The 18,580-nt window shown below is 38.4% G+C and overlaps 1 protein-coding gene across 2 annotated transcripts in view; it reads right to left on the reverse strand.

The window, feature by feature from the left end:
- The window catches only part of LOC101971161 (ubiquitin-conjugating enzyme E2 E2), a 290,218-nt gene extending 273,695 nt beyond the window's left edge, over window positions 1–16,523 (reverse strand). Inside the window, exons 1-2 of one of the 2 annotated variants that reach the window (XM_078038301.1) lie at window positions 16,362–16,523; window positions 9,973–10,156 (exon numbers count right to left, since the gene is read on the reverse strand). In XM_078038301.1, the coding sequence (XP_077894427.1) occupies window positions 9,973–10,148 (176 nt within the window). In that variant the 5' untranslated portion in view covers window positions 10,149–10,156; window positions 16,362–16,523. Of the gene's footprint in view, window positions 1–9,972; window positions 10,157–16,149; window positions 16,309–16,361 lie in introns of those variants that run through there. The other variant, XM_005317262.4, reaches the window with a different exon arrangement.
- Window positions 16,524–18,580: the final 2,057 nt, after the last annotated feature.

The raw sequence follows: 18,580 nt of genomic DNA on the forward strand, positions 1-18,580 counted from the left end.
AACTAAAATATAACATAACTTTAATCAATAAATGAAAAAGGGAAAAATAATCTATTTTTGCCTAAATGCTATGACCTAGGGTAATCCAAGAATCATAGCATTGGATTGTAGGAAATCTAATCCTAACATGTTGTCTGGTCTAGCAATGGATATTTAGTTATACAATTTACTGGTCTTTTACTTATAGGCAAAAAGAGCTATCACTGCACAATACAATGTAATGTTACTAACCTTCAACCTAAAAGAAACCATAAAAGGCAGCTAATTAAAACCAGCTAAAAGAGGGTAAAGGAGCTGGACAATGTAGTGCATACCTATAATCCCAGCAACTCAGGAGGCTGAGGCAGAAGAATACCAAATTCAAGGTCAGCCTTAGCAACTGAACAAGACCCTGTCTCAAAAATTAGAAGGATTGGGGATGTAGTTCAGTGGTATAGCACCCCTGGGTTCAATCTCTAGTATCCTGCCCACCAAAAAAAAAAAAAAAACAAACCTTTTGTTCTTATATCTGTTACCAGTGAACAGATATAAGAACAAAAGAATTCCTATTCCTATTTTACAAAGTAGAGAATCAAAAAATATTGCTGAAATTTGAAGGAACAGGGAACAGAAATTTATATTCTTTAATTTTTTAGGGTATAAAGGCAACCAATAATCAATCAATCTCTTTCTTTTAGTTGACTATCATTAAATGGGAGGAGGGAAAAGGAAGAATAAGTAAAACTAAATCTTAATATTTCCGATCAGAGAGTCAAAAGATATTATTTAATAATCCTACAAAATAAGAAATAAGTATATTATTTAGAGTTATGCAGAAAACCAACAAAGACTGTTGGGAACCTGTTGCTTTCCATTAAAAAATATCTGTACTGCTTGATTTGTTAGGAGAAACAAGAGTAATCTTTATAAATTGTTTTTATATTGAGAGAATGAAAACAAGAGGCATTCAAATGAGTGTGCTTAGCTAGGCATGGTGGTACACATCTATAATCCCAGCTATTCCAAAGGCAGGAGGGTCCAAAGTTGTAGGCCAGTCTAGGCATTTAGTAAAACCCTGTATCAAAATGAAAACAAAAAAAGGCTGAAAATGAAGCTCAGTGATAGAATATATGCCTATCATGCACAAGGCCCTGGGTTCAATCCCTAGTAATGCAAAAGAAAGAAAGAAAAGAAAAAAGACCTGCTTAAATTATCAAAGAAAACCATTTTTAACAACAAAGAACTTTAGGGTTTTCAAATTACTCAACTTGATTTCTGTTTATACTTCCCCTTTTGGTTTACAAAAATGATAAATCATAATTTTCTGTCACAGAATTCTATAACAGAACTTGAACTCTTCCAGATGACTATAATTCCAAATCTATACTATTCAATACAAAAAGCAATTTACTGATAAATTCGACAACTATGAGCAATGAGCCACTATATTATAATACATTTCAAGCCACTGTTACCTAAGAATGGTTATATTTCTCTTGATAGAAAAGATTATACTAAAAATTGCTATTTAAACTATTGTAAGATGTCCTGCTGTTTTCAATGATAGCAATTGAATTCAATCTCAAAAGTTGTAATCATGGTATGTATTAAGTTTCTCAGTTCTTGACATTGTGGGACAAGGAAGGTAGCTATTTCAGATTCTGTCCCTTAGGGTAAGGAGAAATGAAGGTGTCAAAAATCATACAGTATACCTCTGGTGGGGGCAGGCTCTGGGGAATTAAACCCAGGGGTGCTTTACCACCAAGTCACATCCCCACTCCTTTTTTTTTTTTTTTATTTTGAGACAGGATCTCACTAAGTTGCCCAGACCAGTCTCAAACTTGTGATCCTGAGATCATTAAAAGTAAATAAAATAAATTTCACAAAATTATCTAATTTCCACTGTTTTATCAGTGCTCATTTTTTTAAAAAAAAATAAGGAAACTAAGATTATGTATTTTAAAAAGGTAGACTGAAAGACTGAGGCTATTATCTTTTAAGTCAAACAAAAAGACTCCTCTCTTAGCAGAACTTTTTTTTTTTTTGATATCAGGAATTGAACTCAGTGGCACTCGACCTATGAATCACATATCCAGCTCTATTTTGTATTTTATTTAGAGACAGGGTCTCACTGAGTTGCATAGCACCTCGCTGTAGCTGAGGCTGGCTTTGAAATCATGATCCTCCTGCTTCAACCTCCTGAGCCACTGGGATTACAGGCATGCACCACTATGCCCAGCTTAGCAGAACTTTTAAGACAAAATTAGACATACATCAAGTGTACAACTGTCATATTTCCAATTTCCACTAGGCAATTATGGTACGACTATAAGTTACTATGATACTGAAGTTAATAACTACATATAGTTACTGAACCAAGTTAGGAGTAAAGTACAAAATTCCAGCTTATATGACTGCACCTAATACTTTTAACTGTTATAAGAACAAATGATAAGAGTATAATAAGAATACTGTGTGGGATTACCATTTGCTAAAAGAAAGGGGATATTCATAACATAATTCATTCAGATTTAACTGAACATGGTGCCAAAATTATACAGAATGGAGAAGATATGAAACACTCATTTTAAAATCAAGATATTGAATTAATAGTTCTGAAACATGAAGCAGTGCATATGTACAATACACACACAAACCCTCAATTAAAGAAAATTCAGCAATTCATTCAGGGTGAAGTTAAACATGAGTATATGGAAATAAAAATTACAAAAGTGATTTTTCGAGGGGGTGGGGTTATAAGGGAATGAACCCAGGAGTGCTCTACCACAAAGCTATATGTCCAGCCCTGTTTACTTTTTATTTTGAAACAGATTTTCACTAAATTGCTGAGGCTGGCTTTGAACTTGTGAGTCTCCTGCCTCAGCCTCCCCAGTTGCAAGGATTACAGGCATGTGCTACTAAACCTGGCTACAAAAGTGGTATTTTAGCAGGTGTTGATTTGTTTTATTTTAAACCCTTTATAGGGTCTCTCTCTGCTTCCTGGTGGCCATATCCTGAGCCATTTTCCTCCACCACAGTGTTTCATCATATGTTCTGCCTCATCTCAGGGCCAGAGCAATGGAGCTGGTCATTTATGGATTGAGACCTCTGAAACTGTGAGACCCAAATAAACTTTCCCTCTTCTAAAATTGTTCTGTCAGATTTTTTGATAGCAAAAAAGCTGACTAAAACAAAAATTGGTACCAAAGAAGTAGGGTCACTGCTGTGAATACCCTGACCATTTAGTTGAGAAGCTTTTTGAGCTTTCTAAAATCTATGGGAAGAATTTTGAAAGTTTAGAGATTCAAGCTAGAAAAGCTTTAGAACTTTGTGGGTGTTCTGGTTAAAGTTGAAAAGACCAGAATGTCAACAAGACCAGGGACAGTAAAGACTGAGCTAATGAGGTCTTAGGGGAAAAGGAGGATTTTATTCGAAATTGGACTAGACCCCATCCATTCTTGTTATGTTTTGGCTAAAAAGTTGTCTACATTTTACCCATGTCCTAAGACTTTCTATGAGGCTGAATATAAAGGTAATGGACTTCTTAATATAGGCAGCATAGCATTCAGACAGCAGTATGAATATAAATGGTAGGTTTCAGTCAAGTTTATTACAATAATCAAGAGCAGAAATCAAAGCAGAAAGATTTGAAAAATTTAAAAATTTGGCCAGAACTGAGTACAACTGGGGCTAAGAAAGGTATATTTGTTAAAGACATTTATAGCCACTAAAGAAATGCTAAAACCTTTACCCATAGACAATAGAAAAGATGACTCAAGGGCATCTCCACAAGTAGTAAGACCACATTTATCTCAGACTCAATGGTGGAAAAGTAAAAACTGTCTTGAGAAGAGACCACTGTGGCACACTCCTTGCACAGGAGGGCCAAGGAAATTGTTGCATTGTACTCCACCATCTAAGCACACAGAGGCTGTGGCAGCTGTGGTATCTGGAGGCTTGGCAACTGCTAAAAATGGTGACAGACGATGGTGGCAGACAGTGGCATCAACCATGTGGTGCTGGTTCCGCAGGAGTGCAGGATGCTTAAGTTAGGGGGTCATGGAGGCTTCCACTGAAATTTCAAAGGAAGGCCTGGAAGACCAGGCAAAGTGCAGCAGAGTCAGAGTCCTTTGGCCCTGGAGAGAGCAATGTGTGGAGATGTGAACAAGAAAGCCAAAGCAGCACTGGAGATTCCCAAGATTAAGAAATGCCAGTACTGTGGAATGTCTTCTCAGGAAAGCTGTAGAAAATGAGCACAAACAAGCCAAGAGAGGCCCTATGGGCTACAACCAACAAAGTCATAGGGGTGGAGCCACACAAGCCCTTTGGAAAGAATAGCAAGATACCATGTGCCCCAGATGTAGGACATGGAGCTATAGAACTTGTTTGCCCAGCTTGATTTCAGTCTTGCTTTTGTCCCACCCCTGCTATATCTCCTGTAGGGACTCCAAAGTTTACTCTGTGCCTTTATATGTTGGATATATGCAATTTGCTTTTGATTTTTCCAGGGGCTCACATTGTCTTGAATCTCAGAGAAGACTTTGGATTTGGGCTTTTGGGAAATCCTAGAACTGTTAAGACTATGGGGACTCTTGGAAGTGGGCTAAATGTATTTTGCATTGTGAGATGGGCATGAGTTTGGGGAGCCAGAAGCAGAATGTTATGGTTTGGATGAGTTGTCCCCCAAAAGCTCATGTGTAAGATAATTCAAGAAAGTTAGGATGTGAAATGATTATTATCAGTCTCATTAACCTAATCAATACATTAATCCTCTCATAGGGATTAACTCGGTGGTTACTATAATTAGTAGGGTTTGGCTGGAAGAGGTGGGTCACTGGGAACATGCCATTAGGGTTTACTATATTTTGTTCATGGTGAAGGGAGCTCTCTCTTTCTGCTTCCTGGTTGCCATGTCCTGAGACACTTTCCTCCAACACACTCTTCCACCATAAAGTTCTGCCTCACCTTGGGCCCAGAGCAATGAAGTAGGCCATCTATGGAATGAGACTTCTGAAACCGTGAGGATCACATAAGCTTTTTCTCTTCTAAAAAAAAAAAAAAAAAGTAAAAAAGAAAAATCCTTCACAGGCCAGGTGCAGTGGCACTTATGTGCATTTAATCCCAGCAACTCAGGAGGCTGAGACAGGAGGATCACAAGTTCAAAGCCAACCTCTGAAACTCAGCAAAGAACTAAGCCACTTAGTGAGACCATGTCTCAAAATAAAAAAGGCGAGGGAAGTGGCTCAGTGGGAAAGTGTCTATGGGTTCAAACTTCAGTAACAAAAAAGAAAACATCCTTCACAACAAAATCATGCTTTATGCATATATGAATATACCACAGGAAATTTCACTTTTTGTGTCTACGTCAAAAGTACCAATCAAAAAATAAATTAATTAAAAAGTAGAATGAAGGAAGGAGGTGAGGGGCAGTGGGCAGAAGAGGGATTGAAATCAAATTCCAACCATGCATTTTTGTCAAAATAAACCCAACTACTATGTATAATTATAATGCTCTAATATAAAAAGCAAAACTTGCCAGGTGTGGTGGCACACCCCTGTAATCCTCAGTGGCTGGAGATGCTGAGACAGGAGGATGGTGAGTTCAAAGACAGCCTCAGCAATGGTGAGGTGCTAAGAAACCTGTCTTTAAATAAATACAAAATAGGGCTGGGGATGTGGCTTAATGATCAAGTGCCCCTGAGTTCAATCCCTGTTCCCTATCCCCCCCAAAAAACAAAACTTCACGACACCTAAATGACTTTCTATATTTTCTTATAGATTATATTCATCAGTCACCTAAGAATTCACATTTTAACTAAATCAACTTCCTTCTAAAATCAGTTTATTGCATCATACATACAACTAATTAAAATACTGTAATATCAAAGAAGTCTCTAGAAAACACTACCATTGCATAAAATGCTGGAGTTTAATTCTGAATGGTGAAATACACTATGTACCTGTCATTCTAAAAGACATTCCATCAATTAAATAATTGTGTATATCAACTATAAGATGTACCCTGATTTTAAACTCATTAAAAAGTTTCGATATACATTTAGAGGGCTGGGGATGTGGCTCAAGCAGTAGTGTGCTCGCCTGGCATGCGTGCGGCCCGGGTTCGATCCTTAGCACCACATACAAAGATGTTGTGCCTGCCGCAAACTAAAAAATAAATATTAAAATATATATATACATTTAGAATGAAGAAAATATAATAATTACACAAAAGGTAATCTAAGAACAGTCCTACCTCATGCTCATGTGGAATAAAACTTGATGAGCTTATACACTGAAAGTTCACACTGGAACACATTGGAATCAACCTTTCAACCTAACAAAAGTTTAGAGTTCAAAAATCAAACACTATTTCTAGAACATTACCATATGGGGAGCCCAATAACATCATGTGTACTCTGAACAAAGTTAATTTGAGATAAACTTGATTTAAAATTTACATTTACAGATATGACAACACATGAAAAAGCAGCAATTCAATAATGATCTCAAAATAAATGTTTAATTGGACTGACTAGTCAATGTGATCAAATCATCTAAATTTGTCACTGCAGACATCGTCAAACTACATACTTGCAAATATAACAAGAGTAATATTTATTTAAAATTTATTTAAAATTTATCTATTTTTGGTATTGGGGATGGAACCCAGGGGCACTGTACCACTGAGCTATATACAGAGAACAGGCTATGTAAGAGCACACCAACCTCTTAAGAAAAAATTTCTTGCCAAAGAAGGGCAAAAATGAATCAAAGATGTAACTATAATCTTTCCTTCTAACTCTAAATAAGACAAATTAATTTACACCATTGTTTAAATGTTCAAAATGTGTATAGTACTATTCTGTAATATCTCAAAAAATAAATTTTTTTAAGAAAACATGTTTCTACAACAAATCATTAATTCTACAATTACAACAAATTTATTATAGCAATTATTGGTTCTATAATTATAGCATATTTCATTCAGTACTTGAGCCCCGGTGTGTAAATCACTTTTTCTGAGTTATAATAAAATGTATTTAATTACAGCATCTGAGTATTTCTAATTTAACAATAGAATTGTTTCTGAGGTTATATCTCAATTTGCCAAGGTTAGTACAAAATGGATTTGAAAAAGGTCACTGTAGAATTTAACTAGCATTAAAAGTCTATAATTGATTATTATGTGCTAAATGAATACTTTAACACATTTAGTTCTCACAACAGTTCTATGAAGAGAGCACCATTATTATCTTCATTTTACTAAAGAGAAGAATAAGGCTTAGAGACATTAAATTATATATCCAAGATGATAGAGGCAAGTGTCAGGACCTATGTTCAAACCCAGTTCCTGTCTTTTGAGTTCAAGCTCTTTGCTGCTACTGATTACCTCACAGAACACTATTTAAGAAAAAATTCTCATTTGAATAAAAATCAATTATCAATTTAAAAAAGTATATGATGGGGGATGCAGCTCAGTGGTAAAGTGCCCCTGGGTTCCATCCCCAGTACCAAAAATAGATAAATTTTAAAAATAAAAAAGTATAAATTAAAATTTTATTTTGAAACACCTCCAACTTTGAATACTAACTGAAATCCTAATATCCATGGAAAATCTAATCCCTATAGTAAGCTCAGGGTTCTAAGGCAACCAGCAATAAATACTGTAATCTATTATGCTAGGTACTATGGATATAATGGTGAATTTAAAGGATGTGGGTCCCTTGTCCTCATGATTCTCAAGTTTTTTCTAAGTTCTCAGAACTTTACTATTAACTGAATTAGAATAAGGTTGACAAGGGGGAAGATAATGAAGATAATTAAGCTTTTTTTAACTAAAAAGTTTTGCAGTAAAGCAGCCTTTTTATATTTGAAATGAATTAAAGACTAAGTCACTTCATATACTGACACATATAAGCTACCTGAAGACCTTACAGAGGAAAATCATGAACCAGAACTTGAAAATCACAGGTTCACAAGAATGAATCTGTCAGTGGAGGGATTTTTTCAGCCAAGAAGCAACTTGTAAGATACTTCTTACTTTCACAAATATAACACACTGTTTGCTACTGAGTACCAATTGAGTACTATTCTGGACTCTTCATACACACTATCTCTAAAATAGGTTTTTAATCCCCTATTTAAAGAAGAAAATATCTTCTCTATACATATTTACCTCATGAAATCTATCACTGGGTTTGAATATATAACCTGCATTTTGAATATACTAAAATGAAATAAAAGATGACCCATGTATTTAAAAAATGCATTCACACATTAAACAATATACCCTCATTTGTAAGCAGAATTTGGTCTTTGATACATCACCCTCCAAAAAATGACTAAGGTATTTGCAGTAATGCTTCCAGTTAGAGAAAAGAGAGATCTTTGTTAATAAGCAGTCACAGGAGAGCAAAGCACAGGCCCATCAAGACTTTACTCCCCACAAACCTGGCCTGCTCACTCTTCCCCTTTTCTCAAAAACTGAAGAGGCTTGTGAAAACCCGCATCAGAAGCTGAGGACTGCATACGGTGTCCTCAACTACATGAAGCTGTACAATCTCTATTTGAATATCCTCCTTTCTTTCACCCAAGTCATATTTTTCTCCATTGCTCACCTTTCTTATCCACTCTAGCCTCCGACCCCTCATTTCCTAATAGTAGATCATTTTGCATTGTGACCAGGCAGTAAAAGAATCAGACAGCTGAATTCCCCTGGACTTGTGTTGTGATAGTAAAAACAAACTGAACCCTTTCCCACCCTATCATGTTCCAGTATGGAGGTTTAAAGGCTTAATGTTCAGGGCTATCTGACTTTCACATAATTCCTCCAACAGGTCAGGGATCAGCAACACAGCCCTGGGAAGAAGAAACTGAATTACTTTAGTCCTTTGGAATAGATTTGCTGATTGCTCACGATCACTCCATCTCTCACAAGAGGGACCTGAAAAGGTTCTTCCCAACCCTGTAGATTGACTAAACCAAAGGAAACAAGGTCTTTGATCTTTGGAAAAGGAGTTTTCCCTAATCTCCATTATACAATATCAAATAAAACTATTATTTAATATTCAGACATTAATAGACCTAAAAGTTACATGTTATGGAAAGTTAAATTAACATCTATATACTACTTTTATTCACACTCCCTATATGCTATGAAAAAGGTATTAAAACAAAGTAAAAAACACAAAATTACAAAATCAGGTAAGACTCTACTAAATTTAACTTTCAAATTGTTTCCAAGAGGCTCTATATTCTAACAGTATCAAAGCAGATTCCCCTAAGTCCAACAACATGCCAATCATAAAAGATTAAAGTGACAATAGAGATCATTCAAATACTTTACTTTCCAAATCTATTCTCTAGGGGAAAAGAAAATCCGTATCAAGACTGACTCACTGACTAATGTAATGAAACCAAGAATTTGTTGTTCAATTCACACATTTCTGATTTTACCAACAAAGTATAGTAGAAAACACATTCCCAGACTTTATTTTACTTTTTATTTTGAGATAAGGTCTCATTAAATTGTTCAGGGCCTGGCTAAATTGCTGAGGCTGGCCTTGAACTTGAGATCCTCCTTTTTCAGCTTCCTGAGCTGCTGGGATTAAGGTGAGTACCACCATACCCAGCTCAATAGATTCTCAATCTTTATTCTGTATTACTGAACAGGAAAATTTAAAAAAAAAAAAAAAAAAGTATTTTTTGGTTATGAATCAAACAATCATATTTTACACACATGACCTAACAAGATAAAGTAACATAAACACACTATGAATATGTATTTTATAAATGTCATGCTGTTTGCTGTTTAACAAACTTTAAAAATTTGTCCACAACTGAAACCATATAAAAAATATAATCTCGAATGCAAAAGAAAAATCCATGAGTTTCATGGCACACAACCCGGGGTGGGGGAATGAAATGCATTTTTCAAAAACAGACTTTAATAAATTGATACCAAAAATTAAACAGTTAAAAAAAATCAGGTACCTTTTAGCACTAGTTGACAATTTAGCAGCTGTTTTGCTGGATATTTTTCCCTCCTTTTTCTTGGGCTGAACTTGCTCTCTTTCTGGTTCTTGCTGAACACTTTCACGATGGTCTCCATCAGAACTTCCTCCACTAGTGCTTGGACTGTCATCAACTCTCTGTGCCTCCGTGGACATTTTAGATTCTAGATTCAAGAATCAAAAATCATTTAATCAGCTGTGGGTACCTCCAGAATGGAGAGAAAGTGAGTCTAAAAACAGAACAAGTAAAACTCAGTAGTTTTATAAAATAGAAATGGTTTACAAAACACCTATGGGAGTTGCCAAAACTTTTCCTTCATCCATTCATGCAAAATTTACACAAAAATATTCATAGCAATACTACTCACAATAGACACCAAGAAGAAGTAATTCAAATGTACACTAATTACGAATGGATAGTCAAAAAGTGGTATGTCTACCTAATAGAATATTACTTAGCCATAAAAAGGAATTAAGTATAGCATCTATATGCTACAAAGATGAACTCTGAATCACTATACCAAGTGAAAGAAGCTAGTCACAAAGGACCACAAACTACAATTCCATTTATATGAAATGTCCAGAATAGGTAAATCCATTGAGACATACAAAGAGACTAGGAATAAGAAAAGAAAGGAGAACCACTGATAATGGCTATGAAGATTCCTTTGGGGATGATAAAAATGTTCTTAATGGTGATAGTGCACAACTCTATAAATATTCTAAAAACCAAACAGTTATATATTTTAAAAGGGTGAATTTGGAGCTGGAGGTATAACGCAGTAGAGAGCATGTTTAGCATGCAAAAAGCCCAGGGTTCCAATTCCCAGCACACACAAAAAAAAAAATTTTTAAAAAATGGTGGGGTGTATCTGACAGTATGTGAATCACTTATCAATTGAGATGTTAAAAGGAAAAAGAAGAGGGGAAGGGTTGAGGGCCTAATCTCTTCCAGGCACTGTGCTAAACCTTTGTATCCACTTCTAAGAAATATGAACTAGTAAGTAAACCAACTTGCTAAGTGCCATAACAGCAATTAGTATAAATAGCCACAGGAACAGAGAAATGGGGAGGACACTTCCACATCCGTATCAAATCACTACATCCTCAGGGTTGAGCTAAAGTAAAAATTCTCTAAACTAGTAAATTGTTAAGTGATCTCTATATTAATAGAATACAGAGGCTTGCATGATTCTAAATAAATACTGAACCATATGATGGTATCAACACTCATCCAGCCAAATACTAGTCAACTGTTTCATAAGGGCTAAGAATTGTATTGAGACACTGAAGAATTTTTTGTTTTTTCACAAAACATTCCCTCAAAAATATAGTCAACAGATTCCTTTTGAAAAAGATACTTCTGATTACTCTTAATCAAATTAAGAATTGAAATAAAACCGTTCCTGACATGATCAAGAGTGGGTAAAAGAAAGATAACCTCAAATAAAGCACAGTTTATTATTATACCAAATCCAAATGGACAGCTAGTTGACACTGATGAACATCCATCATCAAATATTTAACTTGCAGCTTGCTCAAAACCAAGGAGATTTTATAATAGAGACCTTTCATGGATTGTAATTTTTATAGTAAGACAAACTAAAAAGGACTGCAAAAGATTGGAAAAACCAGGAAGCAAAGAGAGGTTAAAAGTCAACAGAAAATATCAAATGCCTTTACAGAGACACCACACACACACCACACACACACACACACAATCACCACCACCACCACCACCACCTTCAACCCTTACAGCTCCCTTCTCCTGTGTCAAACAAAAAAAGGTCTGCCAAACAGCTCTGAAACACACTGACAGGAAATCTACTTTTCTACCTGTTCTGTAAATGGAGAGCATCAGTCTCCACAGCTATGACATCTTTTATGAGCACTAAAGTCACTTAATAGAATACTGAAATTTTATATCAGTATGTTTCATGTCTAGCTCTAAAAGTCCAAATATATTTCTTGCCCTTCTTTTCATTTTTATTTCACTTTAAATTATCATTTTTAGACTTAAGATTGGTTCTTTGTTTTTTTCAGTTTATTTCTCTCAGTTAAAATATATCAAAAGTTTAGGGAAAAGGATGTAACTCAGTGGTTGAACACTTGCCTATCATGCTTGAGGCCCTGGACTCAATCCTCAGTGAGGGGGTAGGGAGATACATGGGTGTATGTATTTCTCTCTCTTACACACACACACACACACACACACACACCCCAAAAGCTCAAAACCTTATAAGTATGTACACAATAGCATGTTAAACCAGATGCGCATGGGAGAAAGAGAACAATTCTCACAGAATGGTGTTCAGATCTAGAAAAAATGCTGCCAACAGTATTTTAAGAAATGTGACATGAGAAATCATTTCAAACATTTTAAACCAGAGGTAATCCATTATATGACAAATACATGAAAATCCAAAAGTTCTCTTATGCTGAAGCTGAAGCTTTAGTTTAAAAAACTACAATTTAATAAACTATGCCTAGATGTCATATGTTATAAAGCTACACATTCTTCTCAATATTCTTATGTGCATTTACATACTATTTAATAATGTCATGATTATATAATTACATCAAAAATTACTCAATGATGTAATGTCCATAATCTGAAATCAAAATTTCAGAAATTACTCCAAAAAATCAGAAAAAAATTTAAATAAAAAATAGGCTCTCTAGGGAGTTATTAAGTTAAAGGGTTGGGGATGTAGCTCAGTGATAAAGCACTGGCCTAACATGCATATGGAACTGGGTTCCTTCCCCAGCACACACACAAAAAAGCCCACATAATTATTAAGCATGCTCAAACAGAGGCATGATTTCTAAAGTTTCACAATTTTTAAAAAGTACTTCCATTTTTTATCTCATACATACCTTTTTTTCTTTGTTTTTTGGTACTAGGGATTGAACTCAGGGGCACTTCCCACTGAACCACATCCCCAGCCCTTTGTATTTTTTTATTTGGAGATAGGGTCTGAACCACATCCCCAGCCCTTTGCATTTTTTTATTTGGAGATAGGGTCTCATTAAATTGTTTAAGGCTGGCTTTGAATTTGTGATCCGCCTGCCTCAGACTTCAGAGCTGCTGGGATTGCAGGCATGCACCACTGCATCTGGCTATTTCATACAATTCTTAACCTAACAAACGATAAATTCATCTGAAGTCACTGAAAAACACTATAAAAACTTTTAGAAATAAAGTTTTCATACCTTAAACTATCAAACTATCAGAGGAACCTGGCATGGTGGCACACACCTATAATCCCAGAGACTAAGGCTCACCAGGAGGAGGCTGAAGCAGGAGGATCAGAAGTTCAAGGCCAGCCTAGGTAAATTAGTGAAATCCTTTCTCAAAATAAAAACTAAAAAGGGCTAGGAATGTGACTCAGTAGTTGATTGCCCCTGGGTTTAATCCCTAGCACCAAAAACAAACAAATAGAATAAGGGGGGGAAGAGGATATAGCTCAGATGGTAGAGTGCTTGCCCTGTACGCACATGGCCCTGGGTTTAATCCCCAGCACCAAAAAAAAAAAAAAAGAAGGGGAATTTCTGCTGGGTTTTTTTTTTTGTTTTTTGTTTGTTTGTTTGTTTGTTTGTTTTTAATGCCTGATTATAGAAAAAGCAAGGGGAAAATGATTGTAGTAATCAGGCATAATTAATCTTTTTGAAGCAAAAGTAGTCCATAAATCTTTTTTTTTTTCCTGCCCCAGAACTGGAGATTGAATCCAGGGCCTTACACTAACTAGGCAAACATTCTTCCACTAAGCAACATCACCAGCCCTTTCCTCCAATTTTATTTCAATACAATGTTTCACTAAATTGTCAAAGTTGGCCTCAAATTTTTGACCATCCTGCCTCAACCTCTGGAGGAGCTGGGATTACAAACATGTGCCACCATACCAGGCTATGAATCATTTTAATTAGTTTTAAGTATTAAGTTGGTGTCTTATATCTCTAACACAAAAACGAATAAAAATTCCTGAATTAAAACTTATCAAATATTATCTTCTAAATTAACATTTTGAAATTAATTCCTAGGGACTGGAGTTGTGGCTCAGTAGTAGAGCACGTGCCTAGCATGTGTGAGGCACTGTGTTGGATTTCTTAGCACCACACAGAAATGGTAAAATTAATCAAATAAAACTCCATCAACAATTAAAAACAAAAAAGTTTAAAAAATTAATTCCTAAATAGCTAAGTTGATCCAATCATCTAATCAATAGAGAAGATAAATTCCTGGGTTATAAACACAGATATATTCTCCAGTGATAGTTTCAAAGCCACAAATAAATACTTTTATTTCATACTCAAAATAGAACTTGGTTTCTAAACATAAAATAATAAGATAGATCTTCCTAAAACAGTATAATATTTAAGATTTAAATATTATTCTTTCTTCCAACACAAATCACCCAGGCTTGTATTAGCCTGGTACTCTATGCTGTAATTACATTAGCAACATAGAATAAGTGAAATTCATGTTTCATAAAAATAAAATGATTTGGCTATAATAATTACTGATAACATAAAAGCAACAATATTCATTCCTTAAGTCCACATTACTATAAAAATAAGCCTTATGATCATATCACAGGATAAAATTGCAAAACCAAGGGTTCATTGGAGCTTGTATAACAGGAAAACGTTTCATACTATCATCTGTGCCTTCCAGTCTTCCTACTCATCTTTTTAAACTTCTATACAATGTAAAATAATTTACATTTATGCACAATATTTATCAATATTCAGCTTTTAACCTAACTGTAAAGATAAGGTGGGGGGGTCGGCTGGGCTTATAGCTCACTGGTAAAGTGCTTGCCTATTATTGCCTATCATGTGCAAAGTCTGGGTTCAATCCCTAGCACAGCAAAAAAAAAAAAAAAAAAAAGGTATATTTATTCAGGAAATAATAATAGACCACTGGATTTGGGGGTGAAGTATATACTGTGTCCTAGGGGAGAAAGAAAAGGGCATGACATTTTATGAAAACACTCAGTTGTCATCATCAGCCCACATATGAAACTCCAAAGAACCAAGTAGCATTCAAACTATCTCAGGAAAGACAAATATTCCGCAGGTCCAGACTCAATGATCACATATTCAGAAACATACTTTTCAAAAAATCAGGAATTTAAAACTAAGAAGAGCTTAAAATCTTTCGGAACCACAAGATAATATAAGGATAAGTCCCAGTACTTCCTTTTGTACTTTTAAATAAAAATATTTGAGTTGACGCTAAGGGAATATACAATACAAAAAGATGAATCTTGAAAACATGTAAATGGGTCTAGCAGCTACCAAGCACAGGATGATGTCTTTCTAAACCGGCCTTAATTTCCTTTAGGGAAGATGGATTGAACATTTCTGGTTGGTCGTGGGGTGGAGGGTGGGGGGTGCACAAGAAGCCACGCTTTATCTTCATTAGAATTGGTAAAGGGCAAAAGGATCAAAACCTTATGAGAGAAGAGAGGAAAAGGGGGGGGTGGAGAACAGAGGGAATCCAGTTTCAAATCAGGCCAGTGGGGGCTGCAGAGAAGAATCCAGAGAAAAATGGGCTTCTGATCCAAACTGTGACAAGCACCAGGCATCACAAAAGACCAATACAACACACACCCCACGCCAGGGCACACATAAATACACCCCACAAGGTCTTCTGTGGGCGGGCTACCGGGTGCAGCGACAGTGGAAGCAGACCCTGCACTCGCCCGGAGAGACACCATGTGCAGCAATTATGCAATTAGGGAAAATCGCAAAGGATCAACCCGGGCACTTTGCACCGTGACATTTATCCTGTACTTTTGCAAAGACTTAGTTCCAGGATGCGGCTGGGAGAGTGAAGGGGCTAGGAGGGTGAAGAAGCTTGGGGAACTGAGAACGGAAGGGGGTAGAAGAAGGGCAGGGAGGGACGAGGCAGAAGGGGGGGGGAGGATGGGAAAGAGGGGGAGGGGTAGAAAAGGCGAGAAACGGGGGCAGAAGGCTCTCGGGAGGGGGCGCAGGGAACGGGGCACGCGGGGGAGCGGGGAAGGCGAGAACTAGGGCGCGAGCCGTGTGAGCAGAGACCTGCGGCGTGGAGAGGAGGTTGGGAAAGTGGGGAGGACGCCCGCGAGAGAGAGGACGCCCGAGGCGGGGGCACCGGTGCGGCCCGGGAGAATACCTGAGGAAAGGGTGTCCGCGCAGGTCGCGGACTCGAGACGAAGCCAGAGGACGGAGGGCTGCCCAGGTGCGAGGGGGGCGGAGGACTGGGGAGGCCCGGGGACGGGATGTCCCTCACAGACCGTCTAGTCACCGAAAGCCGGACCCACGCACCACGCACCCGACCGCCCGGCCACGCCTGTCCCCGCCGCGCTCGTGCCCGCCCGGACTCACCCTCAGCGCCACCGCCGCCACCTCCGGCCGTTCCAGCTCCGGCCCCCGAGGCTGCTGCCCACGGTTGCCGCGGTGGCCGCCCCTGAGTCCTGAAAAGTGAATCCACCACCTCCAGAGCCGCCGCCGCCGCCCGCCCGTCCGCGCGCGCGCCCTTGAGTGCGCGCTCCCGCCCGCCCGCCCGGGAGAGACCGCGAGAGCGCGAGCCCCACGTCGGCCGTGCGGCGCCGCGCGCTCCCCCTCCCCCCTTCGCCCCTCCTCCGCCGGCGCGCGGCCGCGAGGGGGCGGGGGCGGGAGCGCGCACAGGCGGGCTGCCCCGCGGGCCAGGCGAGGGGGCGGGGTGGCAGCGCGGAAAAAGTAAAGTGACAGCTGAGTCCCGCACGCCGGTCTGGTGGTGTGGGCGTGGGCTAGGGCCGTCCCACGAGAAAGGAAAGTCAGGGACGGAGAAGTCGGGGAAACCGAGGCTGACCGGGTGGTTTGAGGGGAGGAGACGCGGGACCTTGACGGGCACGCGCGTTAAAGGGAAACGCCGACTAGGGGGGGTGGGGGATTGCCCCAAAGAAGGTGCAGCGAGCGACGGGTGGGGTACCCAGCGAGGCCTTTTACCCAGTCCATTGACTCAGAGGCTTCGCAAAGTAGCTGCAGTGACAGACCCTGTAGACGCTGTAACTCAAACTCCTGGTGCCCACAAGCATTCAAGATAGGAAAACTTCCCAGTTTAAGCCTGACCCCATACAGGAAGATCCTTCTCCTTTTGGGCTCAAGCTGACCTATAGTGCTCACCAGCCTTTAACTAGGAGTTGCATACCCATTTGCCCTGGAATACTGGGGACAGGAGTAGGGACACAGAGCTGCAGCACTCAGAACAAGTGGGAAGCTGCCTCCGTGCCCCACTGAAAAGTGTGCAACCAGGAGTAGTGGAATTGCCTGAGGAAACATTAGGTTTCCCAATCATTTTTGCCCCGTATAACTCCCATAAAAGTGGTTATTTTTTTATAAAGAACTGCATGCTTGCAAACCCAGCTCCCACCAAATTTCCCCAGGTCCTCCTACCAACGGAGTGCTGTTACTGCTCCTAAACTTACAAGGATAGACTTTAAGAGCCCGGGTGGTGGCGGGGAGAGTTGTTCTGCCCACACACTGTAGAAGACAGACCCTCCCCCACCCCAAACATACACACACCCAAGGAAAGAGACAGATCTAGTCACCTGAACACAACCTAGCCAGATGCACAATTAGGTGAGGAAAACCAGCCTACCTGGTGCCCAGCATTGGGCAATGAGCAGAGTGCAGAGCAACCCAAGCAGCCTAAAGAAATCAGTGCAATAAGATGACCAAGTCAAGAACCATGCATGTATCTAGAACTGAAAATTCTTTCATTGAATTTCTTCCTCAAGAATGGACTATTATAACATCCCTGAAAACTGCCAAAAGCAAGTTTTGGCTTCTAGCCTATGTATATCACCATCAAGCAAAACTGAGAGCACTGTTATATGTCACTCAAGGATATCAATAGGTTCCATTGTCCTTGAACTCTAAAATATATATTGGAGAATTGGAAATTAGCATATCCTATGCTTGTATATTTATATCAAAATGAATTCTACTGTCATGTACAACTAAAAAGAACCCATAAAAAAGAAATGAGAATAACTTTGGCTTGTCAATTATCTATTAATGTGTAACTGTCACATGTTGCAATATATTAGTAGTGACAATGTAATAAACTAGTAGGAAAAACTGGTATAAAATACATTATATTTCCCAGGCACAGTGGTGCACACCTGTAATCCCAGAGACTCCGGAAGCTGAGGCAGGAGGATCATGAGCTTGAAAGCCAGGCTCAGCAACTTAGTGAAGCCCTAACTAACTTATCAAGACCCTACCTCAAAATAAAAAATAAAAGAAACTGGTATGTGGCTTAGTGGCATCATATTTGATTTTTAATATTTACAATATGACCAAATAAAGCATTTCATAGAAAGCCTAAAATGTGTGCATAATTTATCTTATGAAACCTTTATATACCACTATTTTCATCTTACTGATTATGTTTCAAGAATACAGAAATCAAATCCATGTGTTTTGCAACTCATTGGGGTTTTGGGGTTTTGTTTTTATTTTTATTTTGAGGTGTTTTGTTTGTGTTCATTTAATGTTTGTTTGTTTTAGTGGTTGCTGGGGATTGAATCCAGGACCTTAGCCATGCTGAGCATATTTAT

Source organism: Ictidomys tridecemlineatus, chromosome 2 (genome assembly GCF_052094955.1).
Source record: "Ictidomys tridecemlineatus isolate mIctTri1 chromosome 2, mIctTri1.hap1, whole genome shotgun sequence".
Taxonomy (NCBI): domain Eukaryota; kingdom Metazoa; phylum Chordata; class Mammalia; order Rodentia; family Sciuridae; genus Ictidomys; species Ictidomys tridecemlineatus.